Source organism: Pagrus major, chromosome 21 (genome assembly GCF_040436345.1).
Source record: "Pagrus major chromosome 21, Pma_NU_1.0".
NCBI lineage: Eukaryota > Metazoa > Chordata > Actinopteri > Spariformes > Sparidae > Pagrus > Pagrus major.
The window spans coordinates 9,744,988-9,772,403 of record NC_133235.1 but is presented as its reverse complement, the minus strand read 5'-3'; the positions used below and the strand labels follow the sequence as shown (position 1 = coordinate 9,772,403).

Here is a 27,416-nt window from a genome sequence, read left to right as displayed (position 1 = left end):
TTAGGGTTTGTGCCTTTCTCCGTGTTAGAAATCTACAAATTACACACTGGCTAAGGGGTAAGAGGTTACGAGGTAAGAGTCATGGGCAATCATCCAGAGTTTAAATTTCACAGAGAATGAATCTATGTCAAAGGAGGCTCTTTAGAGGTATATCTATGCATGAACATATGAAAACACAAATTTGTATAGTGGCTTTGTATAGTCGGTGTGTGTTTGGACAAAAGTGAGCAGAAACACTTTGGTGTAGCAACCTTTATTGAAGGAGCTTTTACAACACTACTGAGGTTTTGTATCCTCAGGTAAAAATATCTTCTTTAACAACATGGGTAGAGGCTGATACACTAAGTCTAATAGCACCACAGATAACAACAGTGCAGTGACTTTGGGTCACTGCTGACTACAAAACTGAAGGTGTGGAAGTTACAGTTGAAGGAATGTAGAAGGTGTGTGTGTCTTTTTCTGTCTGAGTTTAGGTGTGAGGGGCTCACAGCATGAGTCCCATTAGGTCACTTTTCCAGCCTTCAACCATGACAGATGTTTTCCCTCTTCACTGATGAAGTAAAAAGGTGTGTGTGTGTGTGTGTGTGTGTGTGTGTGTGTGTGTGTGTGTGTGTGTGTGTGTGTGTGTTTGACAGAGGCGTCTCTCTCTCTGCACAGAAAATAAAGAACAGGTTTCAGTCATTCGGTCATCTGAACCAGTGACCCCAGCACAACTGTTTGTGGAACGATCGCTCAAGGCTACACATGAAAAATCACCCCACACACATGAACATGTAATTTATGTACACACAGAGGTGCTTACACAGACACACATACAGATACACACACGGACAGAATCACACACGTTGAGTCCAGATGTGTCCCTATTAGTACCAGGTGAAGTGCTGGGTGTCATGTCCTGCTTTCCTTGTATGTGTTTGGTAATCTAAAAGAGCTTTCAAGTGATGTCGGATGCGAGTTTTCACCAAGTTGGGATTATGCCTTGGCCTTTGCAACTGACTTTTTCAAAACTTAAAATGAAGTTGATCGGCCAAACGTGCCAGCCTTCCAGGTCAAAAAATCATTAAAGGTTATGTAAAATTTTGACTTCACAAATCCGACACTACTTGAAAGAGTGGTAAGAGCTTAAAAAACAAGTCCACATTGAACCCTTAACACAAATCCTTCAAAAGGCAGGAGCTCTGGTCCTAGAGAGACAGGAGAGTGTAGCCTTGATGAGCCATTATCAACCCGTGCTAGTTAGATGATGTAAGTCAGAGCACGGGTCCAGACTAGCTGAAAATGATGCAGGGATGTAAAATACCTGAGTAGAAATCAGCACAATGCATTTAAACGCTAGAAATGTACTTTAGTTGTGGCAATCACTGACAGCTCTCCAGGACCAAAGCAATTCCTTTTGACAAGGGACTTTTTTACCCTGAACTGTGCCTACAAGGCAGCAGTGCCTCCTGGTTGTTAATAGTTTAGGTTAGCACCATCACTTGGGTTATAGTCTAATGGTCCCAGCATAGGAGGTGGAAATTGTACACGGCCTGAGATGGTGTGCCTTGGAGATCTAACTCAGGGTAAAAAAGCCTCTGAATCTCATGAAGACATTTCCACTTGTCTGCCACACAATCATCTGTCGTTTGGTGACATTAGTTTTTTTTTGTATTTATTTATTTTTTACAGAACTCGAACACAGTGTATTGTAAATGCGTGAGACTGAATATTCATAATGGGACTAAAAATCTAAGCGTGTTGGTCCTGTTGTTCAGGGCCCTGCATTCAGGGCAGGGACACCCTGCGGGAGACGGTTTGGTGGAAGACCCCGCGGAGCAGAGAGGAGTAGTCTGACACATGGAACAGGTGACGCTGGGCGAAGTTGACATCAGTCGGCCTACCCCTGCTCACCAGGGTGCGTAGGTTGGCCTCATTCACTTGGTTGCCAACAGCAATGACAAAGATCTCCACCCCGGCGTCTGCCACCTCGCGAGCGCGCTGCTCCAGCACATCTGGGGTGACAGCCTGAGACCTGCCGTCAGAAAACAACACCAGCTTCTTCTTGCCTCCTGCTGCGTCCCCACGGCCACGTAAAGCCCTAACGGCAACTTCCAAGGCCCTAGACACATTAGTGCCATCATTCTGGAAGACTGCCTCTTCAACTTGATGGGACAGCACGGTCAGATTGGTAGTTGGCGCCTGCTCGATACGGGCGGTTCGGCTGTACTGACCCATACCCACTCTGACAGTCGCACCCCTCGATTTCTCTGCAGCGAAGAAACGCTCGGCCAATCGACGGACAAAGGTCTTGCTTGTCTCGAAGTTCTTCTGGCCCACACTGGCTGAGCTGTCCATCATCACCAAAATATCGGCGCTTTCGGAGAAAGAGACTGTAACACACACACACACACACACACACACACACACACACACACACACACACAGGTACAAAGATCAATAGCTGTTTCCACACTAGAAAGCAATGTGCAAGACAGCCAAATAGCTTCAACACATTTTCAATTAATTTGCACATTTTACTGTTTAAATTGTTGGTATTTTCATGTCTTATTTTAACTCTCATTTACTGTGCATCCTAGGTCTGTGTTTTATCTGAGCAGTTGCATTATTGTAATTTCAATGAACTTCAAACTAATTTAGACAGAATGTGAAAGCAGACTTACTGGGACATTTGTAGTCTGGGCACCTCTTCTCTGGATGAGAGAACAACAAGGGTTAAGTCAGTTTATTTGGAGATGGTATAATATATTCAATTGATGGAAATGTCTAATTCGGTGTGTATATTTACTTTGACAGATTGTGGCTGTGAGATTCTGCAAGAAGGAGTCTTCCAGCAGCGCAGCATAGTTATCCAGGACAATGGGGATACCTGGTTTGGGGTCATTACCACAGACAATGTTTTGCAGCTGTTCCTGGTTGGGCTGACGGCCTGAGTAGTCCTTCACTCCCAGGCCAACCACCTGGAGACAGGGTTGGGGTTAGGGAAAGAGGTTTGAGTTAAGCAGCTACTTTTTGTATTTCAGTTAAAGGCCTATGAGTGTGGTTAATGAGGTGTATTGTACTGTATTGTACTGACCTGGAGGTTGTTGCCGCAGAGGACGTCGAGGGGAACCTTGTCCCTGATAATATCTGAACGTCCATCGGTGAGAACGAGAACAACTCGGTTCTCTTTCTGCATACGCTGGATTGTGGTTTTCAGAGCGTAATCAAGAGCCTCGCCTGTGTACGTGGCCTCAGCCAGCCAGCGCATGTCTCTCACTGCCCTGTACACACACACAAACACAGAAATTGAGGACACGAAAATCTGTTATAGATATAGAAAATTAATTATATTAACAAAATTATTTAAAAAAAACAATTGAACAACAATTATTTGCTGCTCTGCCAAGAATGAAATGAGAGGATACTTATTTTTTTGTAGCCTATCTTGTGTTTTAGCCTATCTAAGCACAAATGCCTTTGTCAAAATATATAAAATATGCATACAGTTTGAAAACTCTTACTTCACTCTGTTGTTTGCTGGCCCAGTAAGGACTGAGAAGAAGAAGACATTTTGTCGTATTTTTCAGGAGTTTAAATGTGGAAACTGATCTTTACCAAAATAACCTGAAAACACTAGCATGGATGCACTTCTTGTAGGCGTATTCAGAATTTTGCTTCACAAAAAGCTTCTCAAAGACATGGCACAACATTTATACAGTAAATGTATATTTGCTTCCTTCCCAAGAGTAAGATAAGTAGTTTAATACATTTCCCGTGTCTCCCATGCAACATACAGGGCTAGAGCTGCGAGGTGATTAGCCTAGCGTAGCAAAAACAGGGAAACAGCTAGCTTGGCTCTTTTTGAAGCAAAGTAAAAATACCTCTAGAGCTCATTTCTTAAATCCGTCCATACACATAACGGAAAACACAATTTTGTTTTAACATTTCTGTTTGTGTACAGATTGAACAAATAACATACTATCTGAGAGAGTCAGACTAGCTGTTTTGTTAGATGACATGATTTTCTTATCATGTCACTCTAGTAGAGAAAGGGAATATTCACAAATGTGAGACTATCCTTTTAGTGCCACTTTTTGTTTAGCATAAACATAAATAAACAAATGTGTAAATAAACAACTCTGGCGATCACGTTTGATTGAGCTAAAGGTATCTACTTGCTCGCTGTCTTTTTTTGCAAGCTAGGCTGATCATGTGGGGCCATTTCTTTTGGGATGATATCGTAATTTATCTCCTCACCCTCAATAAGACAGCAAACAGGAAACAACAATATTGAGTTATTAAATTAGCAATTGTACAGTTTGTTCTTGGAGAGGATTATGAGCTTATTGCTTTACTGAAACAGTGCAGACTTCCTTCCAAATACAGTGTGACTGATGAAAAGTTGAGATTTTGGGGAGGGATGTAATCACAAACCTCTGCAGCAGCGGTGATACTGAGTCATTACTGAATGACTATGACAGTACACAGTCAAAGAGCAAGCCAGGGGAAAAGCAAGGCAGGTCTCAGGTTTCATGCATGAGAACTCACTGTTTAAAGTTGGTGAGCCCGACGATGTTGCCTCCCAGTTGGACAACCTCTTGGGCTTGAGGTCCACTGTACTGGACGACACTCACCCTGGACTCATTAGCTGCAAACTGGAAAGAAAAGCATTGCATAGTGACCGTGTGTTTTGGTCTGTGTGTTGTGTCTACGAGGATATGTTTTCCTCTGTCAACATTTCTGCGTCCCACCCATCCTGACTAATTATATCCAAACTGAAAGAGGAGAGTCACTGGAGAAACATGAAAGCAAGTTCCAAAACCAGAGACAATATCTTTCATTCACACTTTCTATTTTTGAACATTTCTTAACAGCTCTGAAAACATTTTTTTCACAACATTTTGGTATCATTTTGAATAAACAACACAAACCACAGAGGTCAAATGTGGGTTATCCTGCAGAGCCAGAGATGAATATGAAATCTAGTGTATTCAACTTCAAAACCAAGGATGAATTCAGAGGACTTTACCTTGACTTTCTGGTCTTTGGCCAGTCTGTCTATGACTGTGATGATAAAGTCTTTGGCAAGAGCGAAGTTTGTGGAACCAATACTCTCCGAGCTGTCCACAATGAATGCCAGGTCCACAGGTGCACACTTACACTCTGGAGACACACGAAACACACACAAAATCACAAAGGCTCATGAGAGCCATAGAACATGAGAAAATTATGACAACGACTGTGTTTTAGATTTAGTACAAACTTACCACAACAGGCTGTGAGGTGTTCAGGAGAAGATGAAAAAGATGAAATAAAAAAACACAAATAACGTTAATCAACCCTCACATAGCTCAGGTCTTGACGACATGATTGGCTAATCAGGCACTGAGTTGAAAAGGGCAGAGGGTTTAATGTAGAGCACATGTGGCTTCATTTTTGTGAGTATGCGTTTAAGTGTGTAAGTTTAGTGTGGAACTTACAGCAGAGCTTCATGATGATATCTAAAATTTCACATTCCTGAAGAGAGAAGTGGAGGACATGTTACAGTACGGCAACGCACAGTTAAATCTCATTACATAACTCTCAAACACAACACACAACCAGGCCACAGACGGTTTCAAGCTGCTCCAACATGAAAAAGAAAAAATGAAAATGGCAATATTTTTACTTAGAGGTCTGGTCGGTGAAAGGCTACAGGTTTTTGTGTTCAGGAAATTGGATGTGCGGCTTTGGACTGAACATACAGTATCAGTTTCTGAGTCAGAACCAGTGCAGCCTCAAGGGGGAATTAAAACTGTGGTGCTTAGCAGTGGTGTCCTGTGGTGAAAAAGAGGGCGAGGGTCCAGATTAAATGGACAGATTGAATTTTATTTTATACTCACATCAGTTCCGTGTGGTCCAGGAGGCCCAGGAGGTCCCTGAAGAGAAAGGGAGAATGAGTGAGAAGAGAAGATTAGAGGATGAGTGATTCATCCCCCTGATAGGTGTGTTTATCTGTTTAAATAAAAACTGGCCAGACAAAAGCTGATCTGCTCTGAGTCCAAGATGAGCTAGAGCTGGATGACTTTTCATTTTAACTGGGGAAAAAAAACAAAAAACTAAAAAATGTGGTGATTCTTTGGAAAACCACTACTTCTTTGACTGCAAACCAGAATCCCTCAGTCACTCAACCCACATCCACACCCACACATTTGTGTGCGCTGCTATCTTTCTGCAACAACATGTGAATCTTCCAAAAGTTCGTTGCCACAGCGTTTTGTTTTTTCGCTCGGCTGCAGGAAAACCATCTGTTTTGTTTTAGCAGACATTAAAATCAGTTTAAGAGCATTCTTCTCTGCGACAAAGACGCCAGCGTAGCTTGCATGTGTGCACACAGGAAAACGCACACACATGCGCGCGAGAGAGAGAAAGAGAGAGAGAGAGAACTGTTAATTGCAGACGAGAGGAACTGTCTCGAAAACACATGACGCAAACTTTTTATACAGAAGTATGCAGCAGAGACACAGGCCAGAGGAGAGGAGGAAAGGGAGGAAGAGGAGGAGGAGAGACAGAAAGTAAGGAAAGTGTAAAAGGGGAGAGTTTGAGAACATGTCTTCATGCACAGTGTTATATTTAGATCCGATCTTTGTTCATCTCTTCACATGATACAGTACCACAAACTTTCATCTGCCAGTTTGTGAAAGGAAATTACTCTATCTTTCCTACAAAGTGCGAACCAAACTAAATGATGCCATTTTTTAAGTCTTAACATGCGGTTTGGTGTTTTGTTGAGTGCTGTAGCTAACTTTAACTCAGTTACTGGATGTCTATGGCATCAGTAGTAACTTCTGCCCACAGGTGGGCACAGCACTGGATGTTCACTTTGTTCTTGTTGGCCCAATTTATCAAATGTCTGGTGATAGATATTCTATATTTCTAGATTTAGTGTCAACAAATCCAAAACCAATGATGAATTGGTTCTAATATCAAGTAGTGCCTGTGAAGCCAAAGTCTGGTACAGCTTATTGCTCGACTCAGGGCTCCAATTATACATTTATGCGCTGAGGGGTAAAATCTGTGGCAAATTTGTCAATTAAAATGGGATTTTCAGTTGAACTAAGATAGACTAATATTAAATTCAACATTACTCAAAACCAGGGCCACTTTCCACTGAAGGTATTTTACGAAAAAAAGGTCAAACGACCCCAAAACTACGTTTGAATGCGAGATTAGGTTAGAGGTTTGGAGGTGGGGGTCTGCTATGCATGTATGGACAGCAGTCCCTTCAGTGTTTAAACGTGCATACACATGCAGACAAACCCACTGCTCATGCCATGGCTCCATGGTATTCTTACCGGTCTGCCCTCGGGTCCTCTGTGACCTTTGGCTCCTTTATGTCCTGGAGGCCCCAGTTCCTTGTTCTGTGAAAAAAGAGAAATAATGGAGAATAAGAGAGAGGCCCAAACCTGTACAGACCTGTATAGAGTTTCTATAGATGTATTCTTTCAAACTACAGGATGGAAACACATGTTATAGTTAAACATACAATTACAGTGTTTTATATAGTATCCATGTTCAACATGTAGTGCTGTAAACATCAATCACTGTCTGGCAGTGATGTGTGACAGCTTTGTGTCCTGTAGGTGCGTTTTACGAATTTACGAAACTTCATGCGACCGTATGTTATGTGCATGTGCTGTTTCAGCTAAAATCTTTCCACTGTCATTACATACAATGTTAGCCATTAGTAATCTGTAATGCAACTTGATTGGGTTGGTTAGTCCTTTCCATTAAATATGGCTTGGTGCTTAAAATTGAAAGTTTAAATACTGGATTGACAAATATAATTAAAAACATAAAATGTAATTGATTTGTTTGAGTCTTCCAGGTGTGTAAAAACAGTGAACATGAAGAAAAGGAATATAATGTTTTCTGTTATTAAGCATGGTAGTTTATTCCATAGAAGTGAAGAATGGTAGGAAAACTTGCTACTCCTTACAGATTGCTTGCTTATTTATCTTTGGGTGAACAAAATCTGTGATCCGAACATAAATTAATATAAATACTGGGGACTTCTGCCAAATAAGGCAATGCTAATCCACAAAGAGTGTTGCACTGTAAGTACGAAGCAGCAATTTATTTCTGAAGTGAAAACTAAATTGGTATCACAGGTGACATCGCAACAAAGCTCAGCTTGGAAAAACAAACTGGACTCTGATGAGATAGTAATATACATCTGAGTGTCATCAGCATAAAAACAGATATTCACTTGAAATTAATGGAGGATGTTACCAACCCTCTACCCACCCTCCCATTCAGACAGATTTTTCTGTGTACTGGTTTGTGACAGGCCAATCAGCTTTAAGGTCCGCCAGGCTCATAACAGTCAGATCAAACTGTCAAAACTAGGCAGTGCTGGTTAAAAATGAATCAAGATTCTGTTACTGTGTTGCCTTTTTCCCGTCTCAAATATTTTAGGGAACATGTTTTAGTTGCTGTAATTTGAGAAAGTTTCTGAAAAGGCTGCCATTTATTTTGCTTGAAAACGAAGCAAGCACCGCCCTAACTTGCATGTGTGGCTAAGCACCACAGCACAGGTTTTGTTGCTCTAATTGGTTGTAAGTCTATGCAGTTGTGTCTAGAGGAATTTTGGTCTGCGCCTGTTGATAACTGCCCTTGGAAAGGTTTCAGATTAATACCATTTGCGAATTGGGTCTGCCGATGCTAGGCTACCAAATAGGAGCATTTACAGTGAGAAAAGTAAGGGTCCTAATATACAGCCTTAGGATACCCCAAAGAAAATGATAGAAAGTGTTAAGATTACAGTGTGTTAGCTAGGGCTGTATGATATAGTTAAATTTTTCTATCAAAGTATATACAATTTATATCATAATAGCAATATATTTTGAGATAGTACATTTTTTGGAAATTCAAGCATGTGTCTCTAATAAATCTCACAACAGCAGCACCTCAGTGGCTTTTTAAGAGTAGCAAAGAGTCACTACAGAGACAACAATAGGGTACTGTGCTGTGTACAAATTTTATGTATTGGTACTTTAGTATTTCTATCATCCAATTGGATTTTTTGGGACTTATACAAATATACACTACATTTTAGAGTGAAATTGAAGATGTAATGTATCTAGTGGTTGTAGTTACCAAGTGACTTTGTAGATCAAAATGTTTTGACTGAACATGAAAAGTTCATGTTATCACTCTCTTCCTGCCTTCTGTATTATTTCCCATTCCTTTCTAATTTCCTTCTTTCCTTCTTTATGTCCTTGCTTCTTCCTTTATTCCATTTCTTCTGTATTTAATTTCTTCTTTCATTTTATCTTTATTTATTGCACTTTAGAAATAGAGTCAGCATAAAACAGTTTCAAATGCTGCAGTCAGTCTGAGAAAAGTCTCAAAAATCATTTCAAGTATGAGCTGGCGTGGAGAGAGCAGCCAAAGTCCCTGCAGCTGCTGCACTCTGACCTGCTGCTGATTGATATGAAATTATGACCCTGATGGTAGAAGTGTGGAGAATAACAAGGTTACACAGTAAATCAATTTAGGAAAATTGTCCCATCTGTAAGTTTCATGTTCCCACAAACTACTAATACACACACTGCAAAGAAATATCTGCATTCTGGTCTGAGGAAGACTGCAGACAGCTGCAGAGAATTACAAATTAATGCATATTTGCACATTGGGAGAAGATGCCAGGCAGACTAGAGTTATGCTCCAGAGACAGCTTTCAAAACGGCAAAACACATGTTGCAGAATCAAAAGCAGAGGCTGTTTAAAAGTACGTATTGTTTTTACTCATGTGCAATATCAAACCATTAAAACAAGTCTATTTTTTTCTTTTTTTTAAAGAAAGAGCTGCTTGTATTCTTAAAAAAAAGACAGAAATAAAAAAAGACAGAAATAAGATGCAGATAGATGGTTTTACAACAGCAAGATGGCAGGCTGGTACTGTAAAGTCATAAATCATCAAAATAAAAGTTTTTGCTCTTTGATGTAAGTTGGAAGCCAACTTTGACAAACTGAACTACACTGCTGCGATACAACCATGTACCTACAGTGGACAGATAAGAAGTAGAACAAGAGGGAGAGAGAGAGAAGGTAATGCCAACCACCTGGCTTTTAACACACACACACAAATGCAGACATACACACACATGCAAAGTTAGTCTTGAATGAGAACACACACACACACACACACACACACACACACACACACACACACACAGATCCAATTACTGCATTCTCAACTTCAAACACTCTGATGTAAAGAACATGGACCATATCATCCACACAATCACACACACACATCCTGACCTTGATTTTATGGCGTCATACTTGACGACACAGCCAGATGTGACTGTGTGTCAAACATTGTTGGATATGTGTATATTATCATTCCAAAGTGTGTTAGCCAAAAGTTAAAGAGGTGTAAAAAGTCAAAAAGTCAGTCTCCAACTTTATCTTCCCTGACACAACCTGGTCTGTAACCTCCTGTCCCCTCTGGCCAGAGAAAGTGCAGGCAACAACAAAGAGTACGTGCCTGTGCAGTGTGAAAATATTCAAACAATTTACATTTGAAATCCAGTTGGTCAAAAATCACAGTGAAGCCAGTGGCGACAATGTTGTTAGCCAGTCTGATGTCTCATGATTTTGAGTTAAAGTGGAAAATGTTTCTTCTGCTGTCCTGTCCAAAACAGTGAGCACCCGAATATAAAACATGTGGGAACAAACAAGTGACTGTTCAGAGAAACAGCCTATTAAAAAGAGAAAAAAGAAACTGATGAATGGCTCTTTTATAATAGACAAAATAGACTAAATATGGCATCTTTTTATGTGTTTTAATAAAGGACTGACTGATGGGACGGCAGCAGAGGGAAGATGGATGATATTGTTGTTTGTGGCGATCAATATTTTGGGATAAGCGCTTATTCACTTTCTTGCTGAGAGTTAGATAATCAGATTACTATCACTCTCATATCTGTCTGTTAGAGGTCCAGTGTGCAGGATTTAGCAGGATCTATATGCCAGCCCTGTCGACAAGCCCCTGCACAAGAGGCGCTACATTTTGTATAATAGTAGTCTACATATTGATGGGAAAGTTCTTTTCCCTCCATTTTCCTGAGTGTTGACTGGTTCATTAATACATACAGTCATAGACTACTTGATAATTTTGCTGTCTGTACGATGCATAATCAATAATACCAAAAATGCCATAATGTACAATAATTACATTGGTAGTTGGTCTGCGCTGTCTACTTTTAATTCATTTTTCTGACACAATCATGATCGCAAAATATGGATACTAAATATGATAATTTTAAGCCTCTTGTATGATGCCTTGTGACAGCCATGATGTTAATTTTGAATTTATGAATGCACCCGTAAACTAGCCAGTTGCTGGCCGTAGCTGCATATCTACAATATGATGGTGGTCAATCTTCTCAACTAACTTTGTTTGAATCATCAGCCCCCTCAAGCAGTTGACGGTTTGTTGCAGCCAACATCTATCACGCTAGATAGCTAACGTCGCAAGCGCTAGCTAAGGTCTTAAGTGCTAGCTAACGTCGCAAGTTCTAGCTAACATTAATATCGCTAACGCTAGCTGGCTAACATCGCTAATGCTTGCTTATATTTACCTCAATAACGCTAAGACTTTTAAAAATTATTTGTCTCCATAAAAATGTTTTCAGTATGACCGTTAAGGCATACACATCGAGTGTTTCTATTTCAGTAAGAGAAAGTGTCTAAAAAAAAGTCAATGGAGCCACTGAGAAGTTTTTGTGAAGGATCCAAAACTATTTCCTCTGAGCTGAATCATGACATCATGCATGTTTAGAGTCAGAGTGATTTGACACTATGTTATAAAGCTGAGGATTATGGTCCTTTATTACAGCTGTAGAACCAGTTACAGAGTTTACGAGATGTTTCCTGCATGTTGCTGTTACTACTCATGACAAGCAAAAAATGGAGAAGGTAAACAGTAGGGTTACTGGCTAAATTACACTTCTGTATCTAATCCCTCCCTGTGCTACAGTAACACAAAGTCTTGATTAGTGGTAAACTGATCTGACACTGTAAATCTGAAGCTTACAAAGTGAGACTGCTCACTGTGAGACTGAGTTCAGGTTTCACTGATGTTCAGATGAGAGAAAAGTACAAACATGTGCAGAAATGTTTATGTCGTGAAACACAGACCTTGGAAATGCGATAATTTCAATGTAAACACGACCAAGTTGAACCAGGGGTTAAAGTGTTAATACTGGCACGCTATATGGACACAGGTGATCACACACATGCACCATTGGCACACATGCACACTCACTCACGCACACGCCAAAAGAGTAATGCTGTCCCTTCATCGTTTCTGTTCATTTCCTGGTATCCTTGACAACGACATATACACAGCTGCAGCAGCTCAGAGCCCTCTTCCCCAAAGACACGCGCACATACACACACACACACATAAAAAGTGTTCAGATCTGCTTAAGAAAGCATTTCCAGCTGCAGAACAGAAGGAGAGTGTGAGAGCGATGGACTGAGAAAAATAAGGGAAGTAAAGTATGCAAGGGGGGTAACACAGAAAAACAAAATGAAAGACAGAAATTAGAAGAAGAGATGTATTATTATATACTATTATGTGTTAAAAGAGAGCAATAAAAAAGAAATATGTAAATGTTCCCATAAATCGACACATGTGAGTCACATCCTGTCAGAGTTCTGCCAAGAGAGGCTAGAGGAAAGATAAAATGAGATCAAGAACGAGGAGCTAGTCCAAAAAGGAGACAAGTCAGAGGCAGACTCACATCGGGGCCTGGATCTCCGGGTTCTCCGTCATCTCCTTTGGGTCCAGGGGTTCCCTTGCCGCCCTGAAGGTCACGCAGCAAATGTAAGAGGTCAAGAGGGCATATGGGCATGACAATTGATTTTACACTGTCTGCAGTGAACTTCAAACATGGATACTCATATTCAGTGTTGATGTGTAAATGTAAAAAGGAAAGTTCAAACAGAACTTTGAAAGAACACTTACAGGCTCACCAGGGTCTCCGCGGGGCCCAGGATAACCCTAAAAAAAGACATTAATGTTCAGAATATACAAATTTACATCGAGCCACCATGATGTGTACATTAATTAACTGGTGTTAACTCATACCTGGAAACCATGACAACCTGAAGTACCATTTCCTGGGGCACCATCTACTCCCTGAAATTCAGAAAAAGAAACAATTACAGATCTAACTGAACACACACACACACACACACACCAACAAACCAGGAAATATGATGGATGGCACACATCTGTCTCCCCTCTCTCTCTCCCTCACCCACTCACCCTCTCCCCCATCGGGCCTCTGTCTCCCGGAGCTCCCTTGATTCCTCGTGGTCCTTTGGGTCCCTGGGAGATGAAAGGAATGATGAGATTATAAACATATGAAATGTGACAGGGCATAATGTTTGGTGAAAAACATTTGGATCTCATTGTGCTTATGTGTGTGTGTGTGTGTCTGTGTGTCTGTGTGTGTATGAACAAAAACACGTCTTTTAACTGTTACATAACAAGAAGTTACTACAATCTGTTACAGGTTATTACGAGCTGCTTGCCTCAACTGTGTGATTATGAATGTCCAGTTTTTTTAAAGATCTGAAGTAATGGTTGGTAACAGTTCTAATAGGAAATGACTGATGATTAGACTGCTTGTTGATTATGGTTGATACAGAAAACTGCACATTTTTATGGATTTTTGGAGCGTTGTAACAGTGCGAGCTGTACAGCTGGAGTTGAAGCTCTTAAGCTTGAGGCTTTAAAATCTTAGTATGTAGTATGTCTCAACAACAATCAATGTTTATGATGAAATATGCACCAATACTTCATATTTTTCCCTTTTATTTCCTTTGAGTCCAACACAGAAAAACCTTGTTTTTAAAAGTCCTCTCAAACATTAAAGGTGCACTATGTCGCTTTTGGGGAAGAAGTTCTAATCAGAAGAGAAATATCTTCATTGGCTGACTTTTTATGCCTAAACAAACTAAATAAACACAGTTTCATACTGCTTTATTTTTTTTATATGTGGCGGACCCTGCCACCTTTTCTAGCTTCAAACAATGTTCTGGAACTTTATTTTCCTCTGAAAACAGCTTGTTTATTCTGTTATGGAAAAAAAATTCTGAGTTTGTATTATTACCTCATTAATATTGTAAATATTAAAATTCTGAGTTTGAATTTCTTCTACAAAAAAACATAGTGCCCCTTTAAACATTCATGACTAAATAAGACGATAAAAAACTAGAAAGAAAAATAAAACCACACCCCCACACTGGTTTGATTTACAGAGACCAGACAATAATGACCAGACTGTAATCAAATTCTCATTTAAATGTTGCTTAATCCTGATTGGTGCATGGAAGCTCATGAAAACGGTTTTCCAACTGAGCTTTGCCCACGTGAAACACGTGGGACAAGGTCAGACACTTATTGATTTAAAGGAATTGTGTTTTCTAGTAGGATCCTGTCAGTAACAGTAAAAGGGTTTTCAGGCCCTTATGTATGCATACGTGAGTTGATGTATATATGTATATGTGCGTCCAGTTGGACTCACTTCTGGTCCAGGGGGGCCTTCATCTCCTCTGTAGCCAGGAGCCCCAGCCCTGCCATTCTCGCCCTGGAAAACAACACCACCGTTAATGAGACACTGTTAAAACACTTCAGCAGAAACGGTCACATAAAACAACCTCAGCTGAAGAAAAAAAAAAAAAAAACTGGCAAAAAAACCAACCCACCTAACATTCAGGCTATTTTCATTCTGTTTACACTCTACACTACAGCTCCCATGAGTCTTTGTCATCGGCAAACTGTTAAAATTTGATGGCTTAGCAAAACAGAAGCTTGGATGAAAATGTCTCAGCCTAGGATCTCACCAGAGGTCCAACAGACCGGAAACCACACCCAACAGTGACGTCACAGTGTCTGAGAGTACATTTCTACATCACTGCAGCAATGTAAGAAGTTAAACCTCTGGAATTCCCCGAAAACATTTTTTTTCAGCCCGTGTTACGGGACTGAAAAATTCTTTAAGTTTTTATTGGTTTTATTAACATTGTTAATATTAATATAATTAGTAAAATAAAGCATGCATTACTAGTTGATTTGATAACTCAACAGTGTGAAGTTTCTGCATTATGCATTGACGCAACTCTTTTTTATTGGTATATTGGAAATCATTTCTGCTGTGTCACAGGCTGGGTAGATTCAAAATGGCCACTATCAGAATTAGATCGCAGAATGTCACTATGAGTCAGTTCAGTGAGTTAAATTTCCGGAGAGCAATGTCCAGATCTGCTGCTGGCATCGTGCAGTGTAGCCTCCCAGCAGCCTGTTTTGAAGCTGAAGTGTCACCACAGTGAATATTGAATATGTTTACGCAACTCTCCAACATCTAAGGAGAAACACTTGTCTGGAATCAGATCAAGAGAGACTTAGACATTTAAACCTAGCTTGGCTTAAAGACTGGACGCATGAAAAACCAGGCATATGTTAAAACGTTAGCTCGGACAAATGTGAAAAAATAATCCTTCCAAATCTCTAAAGCTGTCTGATTTATTGTGCATTTGACACATCATTCGTAGATATAGAAAACACGGCATTGTAGTTTATAGAAGGAATTAGCTTTTGGATTTGCACCATTTCCTGGCAAACAACAGCTGGGTCCAGCTGCTGAATGCAGTCCTGTCCTCATAATGAAGTCATGAAGTCAGTGAAGACTTTGCACACTGCTGAAACGGAACAAAACACTAGTTGCATTAATGGATGTCTCCTCTGTTTCCAGTGTGTGCTAAGCTAGGCTAAATCAATCTATGCGCTGGACGCACAGAGTGGAAATTGTAACTCTAGGTTAGACAGAAGATACAAAGTGTTTTATGATGTTGAGAACATTACTGCATGTGAGGATACAGTTTTTTCCCTGAGTGTATGAGGTAGGTCTAACAAGTCAGTTATTCCATGTTTTCTGTACTCTTCACTTCAGTTACTATTCATTCAGCTCAGGCAGCACAAAAGAACCATTCAAAGTTCTGACATCACGGAGGTTACCACAACTAACGCTTGTAACGTATTATTATTATTACACTGCCTGGTGCCTTATTAAGAAAACCATACTGAGGCTTTGGCTGGAGCGGACGGAGAGAAGAACTGAGTCAGAGGGGAAAGAGTGAGTGTCGATGTTCCCAGGAGGAGTAAAAACTGAGAATGAGTGAGGGGAGACGGAGCATGCGGGAGTGGGCAGCACTCTGGGGCTGCAGCCAACTTCGCCTCTGTTCAAACCTCTGCACAATATACCCCACCACTCAACATGGAGTATGGATTCTCACACGTGCAAGCGCACTCTGGCACAAGTTCTCTGGAAAAAAGGATGCTGCCAGAGAGAGAAGTGGGTGGTTCGTCCTTGTGCTGCCTCCTGAAACTCCACAACAGGCTAAGGAACAGTTGTACTGCATGTACTACTGCTCCTGTGTGTGTGTCTGTGTCTGTGTAAGTGTGTGATTATATTTGAGTGCGTCTTACAGGGTCTCCGTTGGGGCCAGCTGAGCCCTCCCTCCCCTGTTCTCCACGGGGTCCTGGCTCCCCCTGGCAAGGAAAAGGACAAATGTATAAAAGCAACCTAGAGACAATAGACAAGTACAGCAGACAGAGCCAAGTTTTAAACAAAGTTAGAACAGTAGGAGCGCATGGGGATCATTTAAATACAGTAGAAGTTCCATTAAGGTCAGTGTGGTTGCAGTTGACTCAATAAGCCAAACTGCATTTCCCATGAATTTCTACGGAGGAAGCGCTGAAATCAGCCAGCTACTCTTCCTCCCTCCCTCCATCCCCCTCATCCTTATCAGATTCATCACTTACTGGCTCTCCTCTTGGACCTCTGTTTCCACGGGAACCTTGCTCGCCCTTCTCTCCAACTGCGCCCTACAAGGGATTTTGCAAATGTTAACACATATTTTGGCAGCTGTCACACACAAACACTCTCACATAATATTAATTCCACTTACTCTGTCACCGCGACCTCCATCCGGTCCCGGTAAGCCCTGAAACACACAGGACAGAAGGACATGAGACAAGCCGTTAAAGATCACAAAGTAGATCATTTTGGCGATGTCGGCAGCTTCATCACTTACATCATCACCGCGCTCTCCTTTGTCCCCGTTGTTTCCAGGAGGGCCACGTTCACCCTGTCACAATACAAATATTTAGACGTGTCCTATTTCCTGTTTCGTGACATACACTTAGCACAGATCTGTGTTTTGTCATCCGTCTTTCAATCTCTTTGATTCACCTGAGGTCCCAGTTGGCCGTTGTTTCCGGGCCTTCCTGGTTCACCGTCTCTTCCAGGATCTCCCTGAAATAGGCACACGATATCTCATTACAGACCAAGGAAAGGTTATCTGAAATCTTCACTTGCCCGAGTATATTTTTTTCATACTTTTGCTCCTTTCACTCCATAAGGACCTGGGTCTCCCTTTGGTCCACCATCTCCCTGCTGGCCCTGGAAGCAGGAAAACAGACACAGTTTTAGTGTATGATCAAAAGCAGCTGAAGCCGCAATGCTCAGTCTTGGAGGACACTGTGCATAGGTATGAGTGTGCGTGTGTGTGTGTGTGTGTGTGTGTGTGTGTGTGTGTGTGTGTGTGTGTTTGTTTACAGTATGACTATATGGCTTCATTTAAACAGTCTGACAGCAGAGAATGTAAACGAATCAGTGATTGAGAGCCAAGGGCCTCAGTCTGCCTGCCCCCATGGATCCAGACTGAGGGCGTGATGTTGATCAGTGCAGCGCCGACAGCAACGTTCCTAAACATGCAACTGTGGCTAATGGCTGATCTGTAAACAATGTGGCTGAGCCTCAGGCACAAACGGAAGTGGCCTATCTGAGTGTGTGTGTCTGTAAAAGACAGTTTAAGACACCAGAATAGATAGCTAGATAGATAGATAGCTAGATAGATAGATAGATAGATAGATAGATAGATAAACTGTCTAAAATGTGTGAGGTTAATGTGAGTGGACCTCCAGATGATGCAGGACCATTGCAGTGGGATTATTCTAAGATTGAGAGAAACAACTCACGTCTGGTCCGGGAGATCCTTTACAGCCGGGAAGTCCAGCGTAACCAGAGTCACCCTAATGAGGAAAACCAGAGAGACGTGTCTTTAAACAACTTGATGAACTCAGCAATATAACAGACAGATAGCCAGAGCTGTGTTGTTCAGATGTTTGGGTCTGAAACTCACCTTGCGTCCATCAACTCCATCCCTTCCCCTTTGACCTTTGTCTCCCTGAGAAGATAAAGAGGATAGAACGAGTGAGTGAATTAACCACATTAGCTTTCAGAGCAATCATGGATAGGAGGACATCCCTCTGAACACAAATGTTTGGTGAACTCACCTTATAGCCTTTGTGTCCTCTATCACCCTGCAGAGAAAACACACAGTATTATTCAGCCATGCCAATAAGTTATACAGCAAATGCTGAATCTTGTTTAAGTGTACTTTTTGTATTTGCGCATTCTGATCGTACCTTTTCTCCTCTGCCGCCACGGTCTCCCTGGAAACAGAAACACACACATCAGAACGATCATCATCACAAGCAGTGAAGTGATGAATGAGAAGGAGTCATCATAAAAAGGTAAGCAACATGAAAAATGATAAATACTTCCTCACATTTGCAAATTGCTTACGTCAGTCTGTTTCTGGGTCAAACAAAACTGGTCAGTGGCTGATACAACTTTTTGTTGGAGATCTTAAAAGATTCTTAACAGCCAATGTGATTGTGTTGTATCCTTTATTACTGCATCAATGCTGCTACTGCGAAATCTCTTTAAAAACCACTGATTCACATCCAAAAAATCTCTCCTGTAACTTTGAGTCTAGTTTAGTTCCAGTATGAAGAACATCACTTATGTTTAGTTAAGTGCACTCTACCTTCATTCCACTGTAACCAGGAGGACCAGGATCTCCAACGCTACCCTGTAACACAGAGAGAAATATTAGATCACCTGGATGACACCTCCATCAAGCCTCCATCAATCCATATGCGTGTTCCAATGGTGTTGGTGGTGGCGGTGGAGGATAGGATGATGACGGAAGTGACCTACCACGTCACCAATATCTCCTTTTTCTCCTGGCATCCCTGGTCTGCCTGATTCTCCCTGCAGAGAGGCACAAAAAAGATGTAGAAAGTTGTGTACATTTGTGCATTTGGCTGCACAGTTTTCTGACAAATGTTTTCATATTATATCATCACACCTTATTGCCAGAGTCTCCATCTGGTCCTTTAGGCCCTCCTGGAGCCTGCAGACAAACAAAAAATAAAGCACAAACAGTCAAATAATTGTTTAAAACATGAAGTTGACAAAGACTTTATGGTGACAGTAAGATAATAAATGGCTTACTTACATGGCAGTCATAAGAGCAACACTGGGAAAAAAAGAACAGAAAAGAGATTATGAACAAAGCATAAAAGCGTTGTTTTAGTTTAAGTTTAGAAACATGGTATGACCCTATGTATTCTGGACTGATCCCATGTAAAATACTTCAATAATGATGTTAGTTGGTGTCAGCTGAATTTAACAACACCATGTTAGACTGTCAGGTAACAGCAGGGCTGGGACACATGTCCAGTATTTAAGATATAACTGCAGTAATTCTTTAGGTAATACAAAAGTAGGCAAGATCATGAATATCACTGCAATCTCAGTTGGCATTCATGTCTTCATATCAACTTCCTGTAGCTGCCCAGCCTGACCCCTCCTTGTTTCCTGAGAGTGAGAGAGTTTAGCTGAGTCTACATGGCAGTGGAGACCAACGGTAACAAGACTAAGCCAGCAGCTCAGACAAACAAGATGTTAAAAAAACAACAAAACACACTCTCTAAACATCCTGACTACATTCTAATAAGATATATTCCTCTAAATAACAAGATATGACAGTTTGTCTCAATAACAATTCTGCTGTGGGGATGCTTCAGTTAAAAATGGTCATAAATATCTCAGTTAAGACAATTCAAGAAGAATTACACACTTTTAGTTACTTCACTTTACTGTACTTTAAGTTACTTCACTTAACTGTACTTTAAGTTACTTCACTTTTCCTCGTTTCACTTCACCTTACTTTACTTCATTTCACTTCACTGTACTTTAAGTTACTTCAATTCACTTTAAGTTACTTCATTTCATTTCACTGCACTTTAAGTTACTTCACTTTCCTTCTTTTAACTTCACTTTACTTCACTTTACCTTAAGTTACTTCACTTTCCTTCTTTTTACTTCACTTTACTTCAATTCACTTTAAGTTACTTCACTTCACTGTACTTTAAGTCATTTCACTTTCCCTTGTTTGATTTCATTTCACTTTCCTTCACTTTAAGTCACTTCACTTCACTTTAAGTTACTTCACTTCACTTTAAGGTACTTCACTTCACTATAAGTACTTCAATTCACTTTAAGTTACTTCACTTCCCCTTGTTTCATTTCACTTCACTTGATTTAATTTCACTTTCCTTCACTTTAAATTTCTTCAATTCACTTTAAGTTACTTCACTTCACTTTAACTTTCTTCAATTCACTTTAAGTTACTTCACTTCACTTTAAGTTACTTCACTTAAATTTACTTTAAGTTACTTCACTTCACTTTAAGTTACTTCACTGCACTTTAAGTTATTTCACTTCCCCTTGTTTCATTTCACTTCACTTTACTTAATTTCACTGTCCTTCACTTCACTTTAAGGTACTTCACTTCACCTTAGGTTACTTCAATTCACTTTAAGTTACTTCACTTCACTGCACTACAAGTTACTTCACTTCCCCTTGTTTCATTTCACTTCACTTCACTTAATTTCATTTTCCTTCACTTTAAGTTACTTCAATTCACTTTAAGTTACTTCAATTCACTTTAAGGTACTCCACTTCACCTTAGGTTACTTCAATTCACTTTAAGTTACTTCACTGCACTTTAAGTTACTTCAATTCACTTTAAGTTACTTGCTTCACTTTCCTTCACTTTAAGTAACTTCACTTCACTTTAAGGTACTTCACTTCACTATAAGTTACTTCAATTCACTTTAAGTTACTTCACTTCCCCTTGTTTCATTTCACTTCACTTTATTTAATTTCACTTTCCTTCACTTTAAATTTCTTCAATTCACTTTAAGTTACTTCACTTCACTTTAAGTTACTTCACTTCACTTTAACTTTCTTCAATTCACTTTAAGTTACTTCACTTCACTGTACTTTAAGTTACTTCACTTTCCTTAACTTTAAGTTCCTTCACTTAAATGTACTTTAAGTTACTTCACTTCACTTTAAGTTACTTCACTGCACTTTAAGTTATTTCACTTCCCCTTGTTTCATTTCACTTCACTTTACTTAATTTCACTGTCCTTCACTTCACTTTAAGGTACTTCACTTCACCTTAGGTTACTTCAATTCACTTTAAGTTACTTCACTTCACTGCACTACAAGTTACTTCACTTCCCCTTGTTTCATTTCACTTCACTTCACTTAATTTCATTTTCCTTCACTTTAAGTTACTTCAATTCACTTTAAGTTACTTCACTTCACTTTAAGGTACTCCACTTCACCTTAGGTTACTTCAATTCACTTTAAGTTACTTCACTTCACTGCACTACAAGTTACTTCACTTCCCCTTGTTTCATTTCACTTCACTTCACTTAATTTCATTTTCCTTCACTTTAAGTTACTTCAATTCACTTTAAGTTACTTCACTTCACTTTAAGGTACTCCACTTCACCTTAGGTTACTTCAATTCACTTTAAGTTACTTCACTGCACTTTAAGTTACTTCAATTCACTTTAAGTTACTTGCTTCACTTTCCTTCACTTTAAGTAACTTCACTTCACTTTAAGGTACTTCACTTCACTATAAGTTACTTCAATTCACTTTAAGTTACTTCACTTCCCCTTGTTTCATTTCACTTCACTTTATTTAATTTCACTTTCCTTCACTTTAAATTTCTTCAATTCACTTTAAGTTACTTCACTTCACTTTAAGTTACTTCACTTCACTTTAACTTTCTTCAATTCACTTTAAGTTACTTCACTTCACTTTAAGTTACTTCACTTCACCTTAAGTTACTTCACTTCACTTTAACTTTCTTCAATTCACTTTAAGTTACTTCACTTCACTGTACTTTAAGTTACTTCACTTTCCTTAACTTTAAGTTCCTTCACTTAAATTTACTTTAAGTTACTTCACTTCACTTTAAGTTATTTCACTTCCCCTTGTTTCATTTCACTTCACTTTACTTAATTTCACTGTCCTTCACTTCACTTTAAGGTACTTCACTTCACCTTAGGTTACTTCAATTCACTTTAAGTTACTTCACTTCACTGCACTTTAAGTTATTTCACTTCCCCTTGTTTCATTTCACTTCACTTCACTTAATTTCATTTTCCTTCACTTTAAGTTACTTCAATTCACTTTAAGTTACTTCACTTCACTTTAAGGTACTTCACTTCACCTTAGGTTACTTCAATTCACTTTAAGTTACTTCACTTCACTGCACTTTAAGTTACTTCACTTCCCCTTGTTTCATTTCACTTCACTTCACTTAATTTCATTTTCCTTCACTTTAAGTTACTTCAATTCACTTTAAGTTACTTCACTTCACTTTAAGTAAGTTCACTTCACTTCTATTCTTTTCAATTCACTTTACTTCACTTCTACTACTGTTCTTCTAGCAAGAATTAAAAATATCATGATAAACATATGATATAAAAACATTTTTGAGGCCATGTTGGTCTAAATGAGAGAAAATCTAATCTTTTGGATCTGTAATACAGTTATATATACACAATTACAAAGCACGTACTCATTCCAATGTAAATGCAGTAAGCAAACAAATAGAAAAAGAGCAATGTCCTTTCAAAGATTTCTTATGGAGACGTACCGTATCCCTCGTCTCGTTTTTCTGAAAAGATGGAAAGAAAACAGATGTTAGTTCAAAATCCAAATATTTAATTCTGTTTATACAGGAGGAGAGGAGAGGAGAGGAGAGGAGGAGAGGAGAGGAGAGGAGAGGAGAGGAGAGGAGAGGAGAGGAGAGGAGAGGAGAGGAGAGGAGACTTACAATTATATTAATAATGGTGTCAATGGTTCCCATCTGGGTGGACCTGTACTCATCAGCAGCAGTGAAGTTCTGTCTGTAGTGCTGGTCTGTGGCAATGAGCTGCAGCCTGGCTTCCTGGTGAGACACCAAATACAAAAATCATCACCATCACATGCCTGAGAGAAGGACCTACAGTACAATACACTCTCTGGTGAGGTCCCTATTAGCTTATGCCAAGGTTGTCATTAGTCTGTCATATTTTAGAAACTAACAGACTGATTATATAGTTAGATCTCCATAGAGCCTCCATCAAGAACACCCTCATTTATTCCCACATGAGGCTCAGTACGTCAGTACAATACATCGACTCCAGTGGTTGAGCCACAAAGTTCATACAGTGTGATAAATGACAGAAATCCACACAAACACCTGACAATACATGTTTTAAAATACTGTTCGTCCTGCAGAAAGTTGTCTCTTCATGACACATGCTTTAGTTTGAGTTTTAGATCTCAAGAGTAATGATGATTTTGGACATTTATTTACTTCACTTCACTTAACTTTACTCAAAGTTTCTTAACTTCTCTTTATAACTTCACTTTACTTTAAATTACTTCACCTCTCTACTCTTTACTTTACTTTAATTTACTTGATTTTACATTCCTTTACTGCACTTTACTTCCCCTCATTTTATTACTTTAGTGTACGTTACTTTTCTTCACTGGACTTAATTTGACTTTACTTTAGTTCACTTCATTTCACTGCACTTTACTTGAAGTTAATTCACTTCTCTTCTCTTAACTGCATTTCCATTTAATTTGAATTCTCTTAACTTCACTTCTCTTCATTTTACTTCACTTTACTTCACTTAAAGGCACTCCACTTCACTTTCACTTGACTTAGTGGAGTTTTCTTAGTTTTCTGTTTTCAGTACAGCATGGTAACAAGGTTCAGTTCACAGTGTAAGCAGCACTGCACACAGACAGACATCGGCGTTTACTTCTTCTGAGGGTTGTTCGAGGGTTAAGAATTGGCTCTAAGGTTAAGTTCAGAGTTAGTTTAAAGGTAAGGGATAAGTTCTGTGAAAAAATGCATTCAAGATTCCAGCTGTAGCTAATATTAGGGATCAGAAGTCTGAGTTTGCTAAATCAAGCAGGTATTTTAGCTGAGAGGTGTTATCTTTAGTGGGGAAGTCATTCTTTGTGTTCCTAACCTGTGCACTGGACAAAAAAACTTTTGATTTTGTTTCCAGTCTCTCAAGCTTCAGTCTCACTAGGAGGCTATAATTCCACAGCTAGAGACCAACAACTCTATCAATGTACAAATGGGTATGCAATTACTGTATTCAGATATAATGTAAAACTCTTAAAGCTAATCTCAAATACTTCTCTATTAAACATAAATAATAAATAAATAAGATTTTATCAGACTGTGAGTCAAGCCTTGTTAAATTGGTTACTGACTGGTCCACAGACAATTGTGACATCACCTCTTAAACCAGTGATACAAGCAAAGAAGAAAAAAACAAATACAGAAATTTCTCATGAAAGTTAGTGTTAACTGTAGGAATTTTGGCAGATAATAGTGCTGTCATGTAGGATCCTTTGACTTATAGTAAGAAGCTGATTGAGTAAAAAGGGTTTAAGGGCCTTTAAACTTTATTCTTTTAATACCGGGTATGGTTTGGGGTTTTGTATTTAGTTATGATAAAAGTTTGGGTTAGGGGCTAGGGAATATATTTTATCCCACTGAGGGTCCTCACCGGTCTAGTGTGCAAATGTGTGTGTGTGTGTTTTGTACCTCCTGGTCAGGTGAGATGGCGACAGCGAACACTTTGACTCCGTGTTGCCTGGCTTCGTTAGCGGCCTCCTGCACTCCTCCACATGGCTCTTTGTAACCAGTGATAGGATGGCCATCAGTCACTACAACGATGTACTTGTTCTCGACATAGCGGGAGCCCCTGTATGTATGCAGACACACAAACACACACCGTGAAATCAAGTCACTCTTTCTATACTTAATCTGATCAAGTGTATGTGTGTGTGTGTGTGTGATAATTACCCAGCGAGCAGCTCAGCTAGACCCTGCTTAATGGCACAGTCAGTATATGTGCCCTTGCCGATGTACTTGATGCCATTGATGTCACTCTTCAGGGCCTGGCGTTGAGTGGCCAGGTCACTCAGCTGTCGCACAAGGATGACTTCGTCACTGTAGTGCAGTGCTCCTGAGTTCCACGTCAGGGTACGGTCACAATCGTGGTTGCTGCATAAATAGAGGTGCTAAGTAGAGTAACAGCAACCATCAAGTCAACACAACATTAAAGGTGCACTATGTCGTTTTGGAGAAGAAATTCAAACTCGGAATTTTAATATTAACAATATTTATGAGGTCATAATACAAACTCAAAAATATTTGTTTTCCCACAACTGAATAAACAAGCTGTTCTCAGAGGAAAATAAGGTCCCCAGAACACTGTTTGAAGCTAGAAAGGTGGCACGGTCCGCCACATATAAACTGTTTTAAAGTAAAACAGTATGAAATTGTGTCGTCCTTTGGGGTCAGTTTGTTTATTCTGTTTATTCAGTCATGAAACAAAGATAGTTTTATTATTTAGTTTGTTTCAGCATAAAAAAGCAGTCAGGGAAAATCTTAAAATGTCTTCCCCCAAAACAACATAGTGCACCTTTAATATGCAAGGTGGTACAGCCAGGCAGTTGTAGAATGTAACTAAGTTAAGTACTGCACTTAAGTACAGTTTTGATGTCACAATACTTAGAACTTCCATGTTTCTTCTACTTTAAACTTCTGTAAATTTGTCAAACACGTTGAGTTATGACCTATTTGTAGCTACAGACTACACTAACCAACATTATATACGTTGTTCAAACCATATAATACTAATGTGTCACAATATTATGACACTGACACATTTGATACATTCACTGTCAACATTTTGCTGAAAATACTTTTACTTAAAGAGTAACTTAACAGCAGCCTGAAAAACAGTTGTTGGGGGTGGTAAGAAGTGTGCTGTATCGCACATGTACCACCACCCAACAGTGATGTCACAGTGACCCAGAGTACACCTGTGCATCACTGCAGCAAGGTGAGGTGTTAAACCACTGGGGGTGCTGAGTTACTCTTTAAGGAAGATTTTAAATGCAGGACTATTAATGTAATAGAGTATCTTTCCATCGTTGTTAGTAAAGACGTGTGTGTGTGTGTGTGTGTGTGTGTGTGTGTGTGTGTGTGTGTGCAAGTCTTACTAGTCCATGAGTTTGTCTATGAAGACGTTGGTGAATGTTTTGATCTGGTCAATATAATAGTCTGGAATTTTCTGTCTGAGGGCGACACTCTCGGATGTATCCAGTACAAAGAACAGGTCGGCCGGACAATCTGCTCACAAAACAAACAAACAAACAAACAAACAAACAAACAAAACATAGCTGTCAGCAAACATCAGCCATTGAACAACCATAAAACTGCTAAATGGCTCCTTCAAAGTGATATATGTGTACATTTAAAATGCATTGATGGTCAACCATCCATTCATAAAGTCAGGTGATGTCAGCACAGGTATCACTGCCACAGCTCTGGAGGCCAACATGATGCTGCTTGGAGCACCACAGGGTGCATCACACTGGGTGTGATCTGACCTGATCTCTATACAGGTTTATGACAGGTGCAGGCCTGACCCATAAAATGGCTGTTTGTATAAACACCTGTACTATAGCACCTACCATCACCTGCTTTGGTTCTTGCCCCCACAGAACTGGTAGATGTTAGTCTGCATCACACTCAATGCTTACTACCCAGGGACCAGGCCCTGCTCAGGCTGTGCTAAGCTACAGTCACCCTCTGATCTCACATCAGTTGTTGATGCATTCTCGAGGCTTCTAAGACCTCTGGAAGTACGTAACCCAAAGACAACGAACATCTGGACTGGCTCTAGCAGCGAACATCACTTCAGTGTATGACATTCAAACACAAAGACCACTTTACAGGCAACATAATGCAAAAAACAAAAAACAAAACAAAACTGGAGCTCATTCTTGAAAAGTGCAACATAGTTTCAGCAAACTTACCCTTAAACTTGACTAATACATCCTGCGTTTGCGCTCCAGCCATGACAACGCACAGCAGCGCAAGGAGACCTCGGAGAGTCTCCATGGTTGAGCCGCAAAAAACAAAACAAAAAAAACAACCAAATTCTTACAAATACAACACCCCGATCCCCAGAAAGGCAAACACCGAACCACTCCTTGCCCCGAGCCCGCTTGGCTTCCTCTACACCGATTCGGCAAACTTTCGGTGATCCAGCGCTCCGACGCAAT

The 27,416-nt window shown here is 39.9% G+C and overlaps 1 protein-coding gene across 1 annotated transcript; it reads right to left on the bottom strand.

Moving 5' to 3' along the window:
- Window positions 1-237: 237 nt before the first annotated feature.
- On the bottom strand, window positions 238-27,416 carry col6a1 (collagen, type VI, alpha 1). Its single transcript, XM_073492011.1, has 35 exons — window positions 27,168-27,416; window positions 26,349-26,478; window positions 25,144-25,344; window positions 24,883-25,042; window positions 23,104-23,217; window positions 22,924-22,944; window positions 19,414-19,434; window positions 19,264-19,308; window positions 19,113-19,166; window positions 18,940-18,984; window positions 18,536-18,562; window positions 18,404-18,430; window positions 18,250-18,294; window positions 18,086-18,139; window positions 17,445-17,507; window positions 17,298-17,360; window positions 17,140-17,193; window positions 17,014-17,049; window positions 16,868-16,930; window positions 16,532-16,594; window positions 14,571-14,633; window positions 13,307-13,369; window positions 13,127-13,177; window positions 13,004-13,039; window positions 12,780-12,842; window positions 7,317-7,382; window positions 5,865-5,900; window positions 5,463-5,499; window positions 5,250-5,258; window positions 5,012-5,145; window positions 4,531-4,637; window positions 3,077-3,263; window positions 2,789-2,960; window positions 2,664-2,693; window positions 238-2,372 (listed from the first exon to the last, which is right to left on the bottom strand). The coding sequence occupies exons 1-35, from the start codon at window positions 27,250-27,252 to the stop codon at window positions 1,768-1,770; spliced, it is 3,030 nt and encodes a 1,009-aa protein (XP_073348112.1). The 5' UTR covers window positions 27,253-27,416; the 3' UTR covers window positions 238-1,767.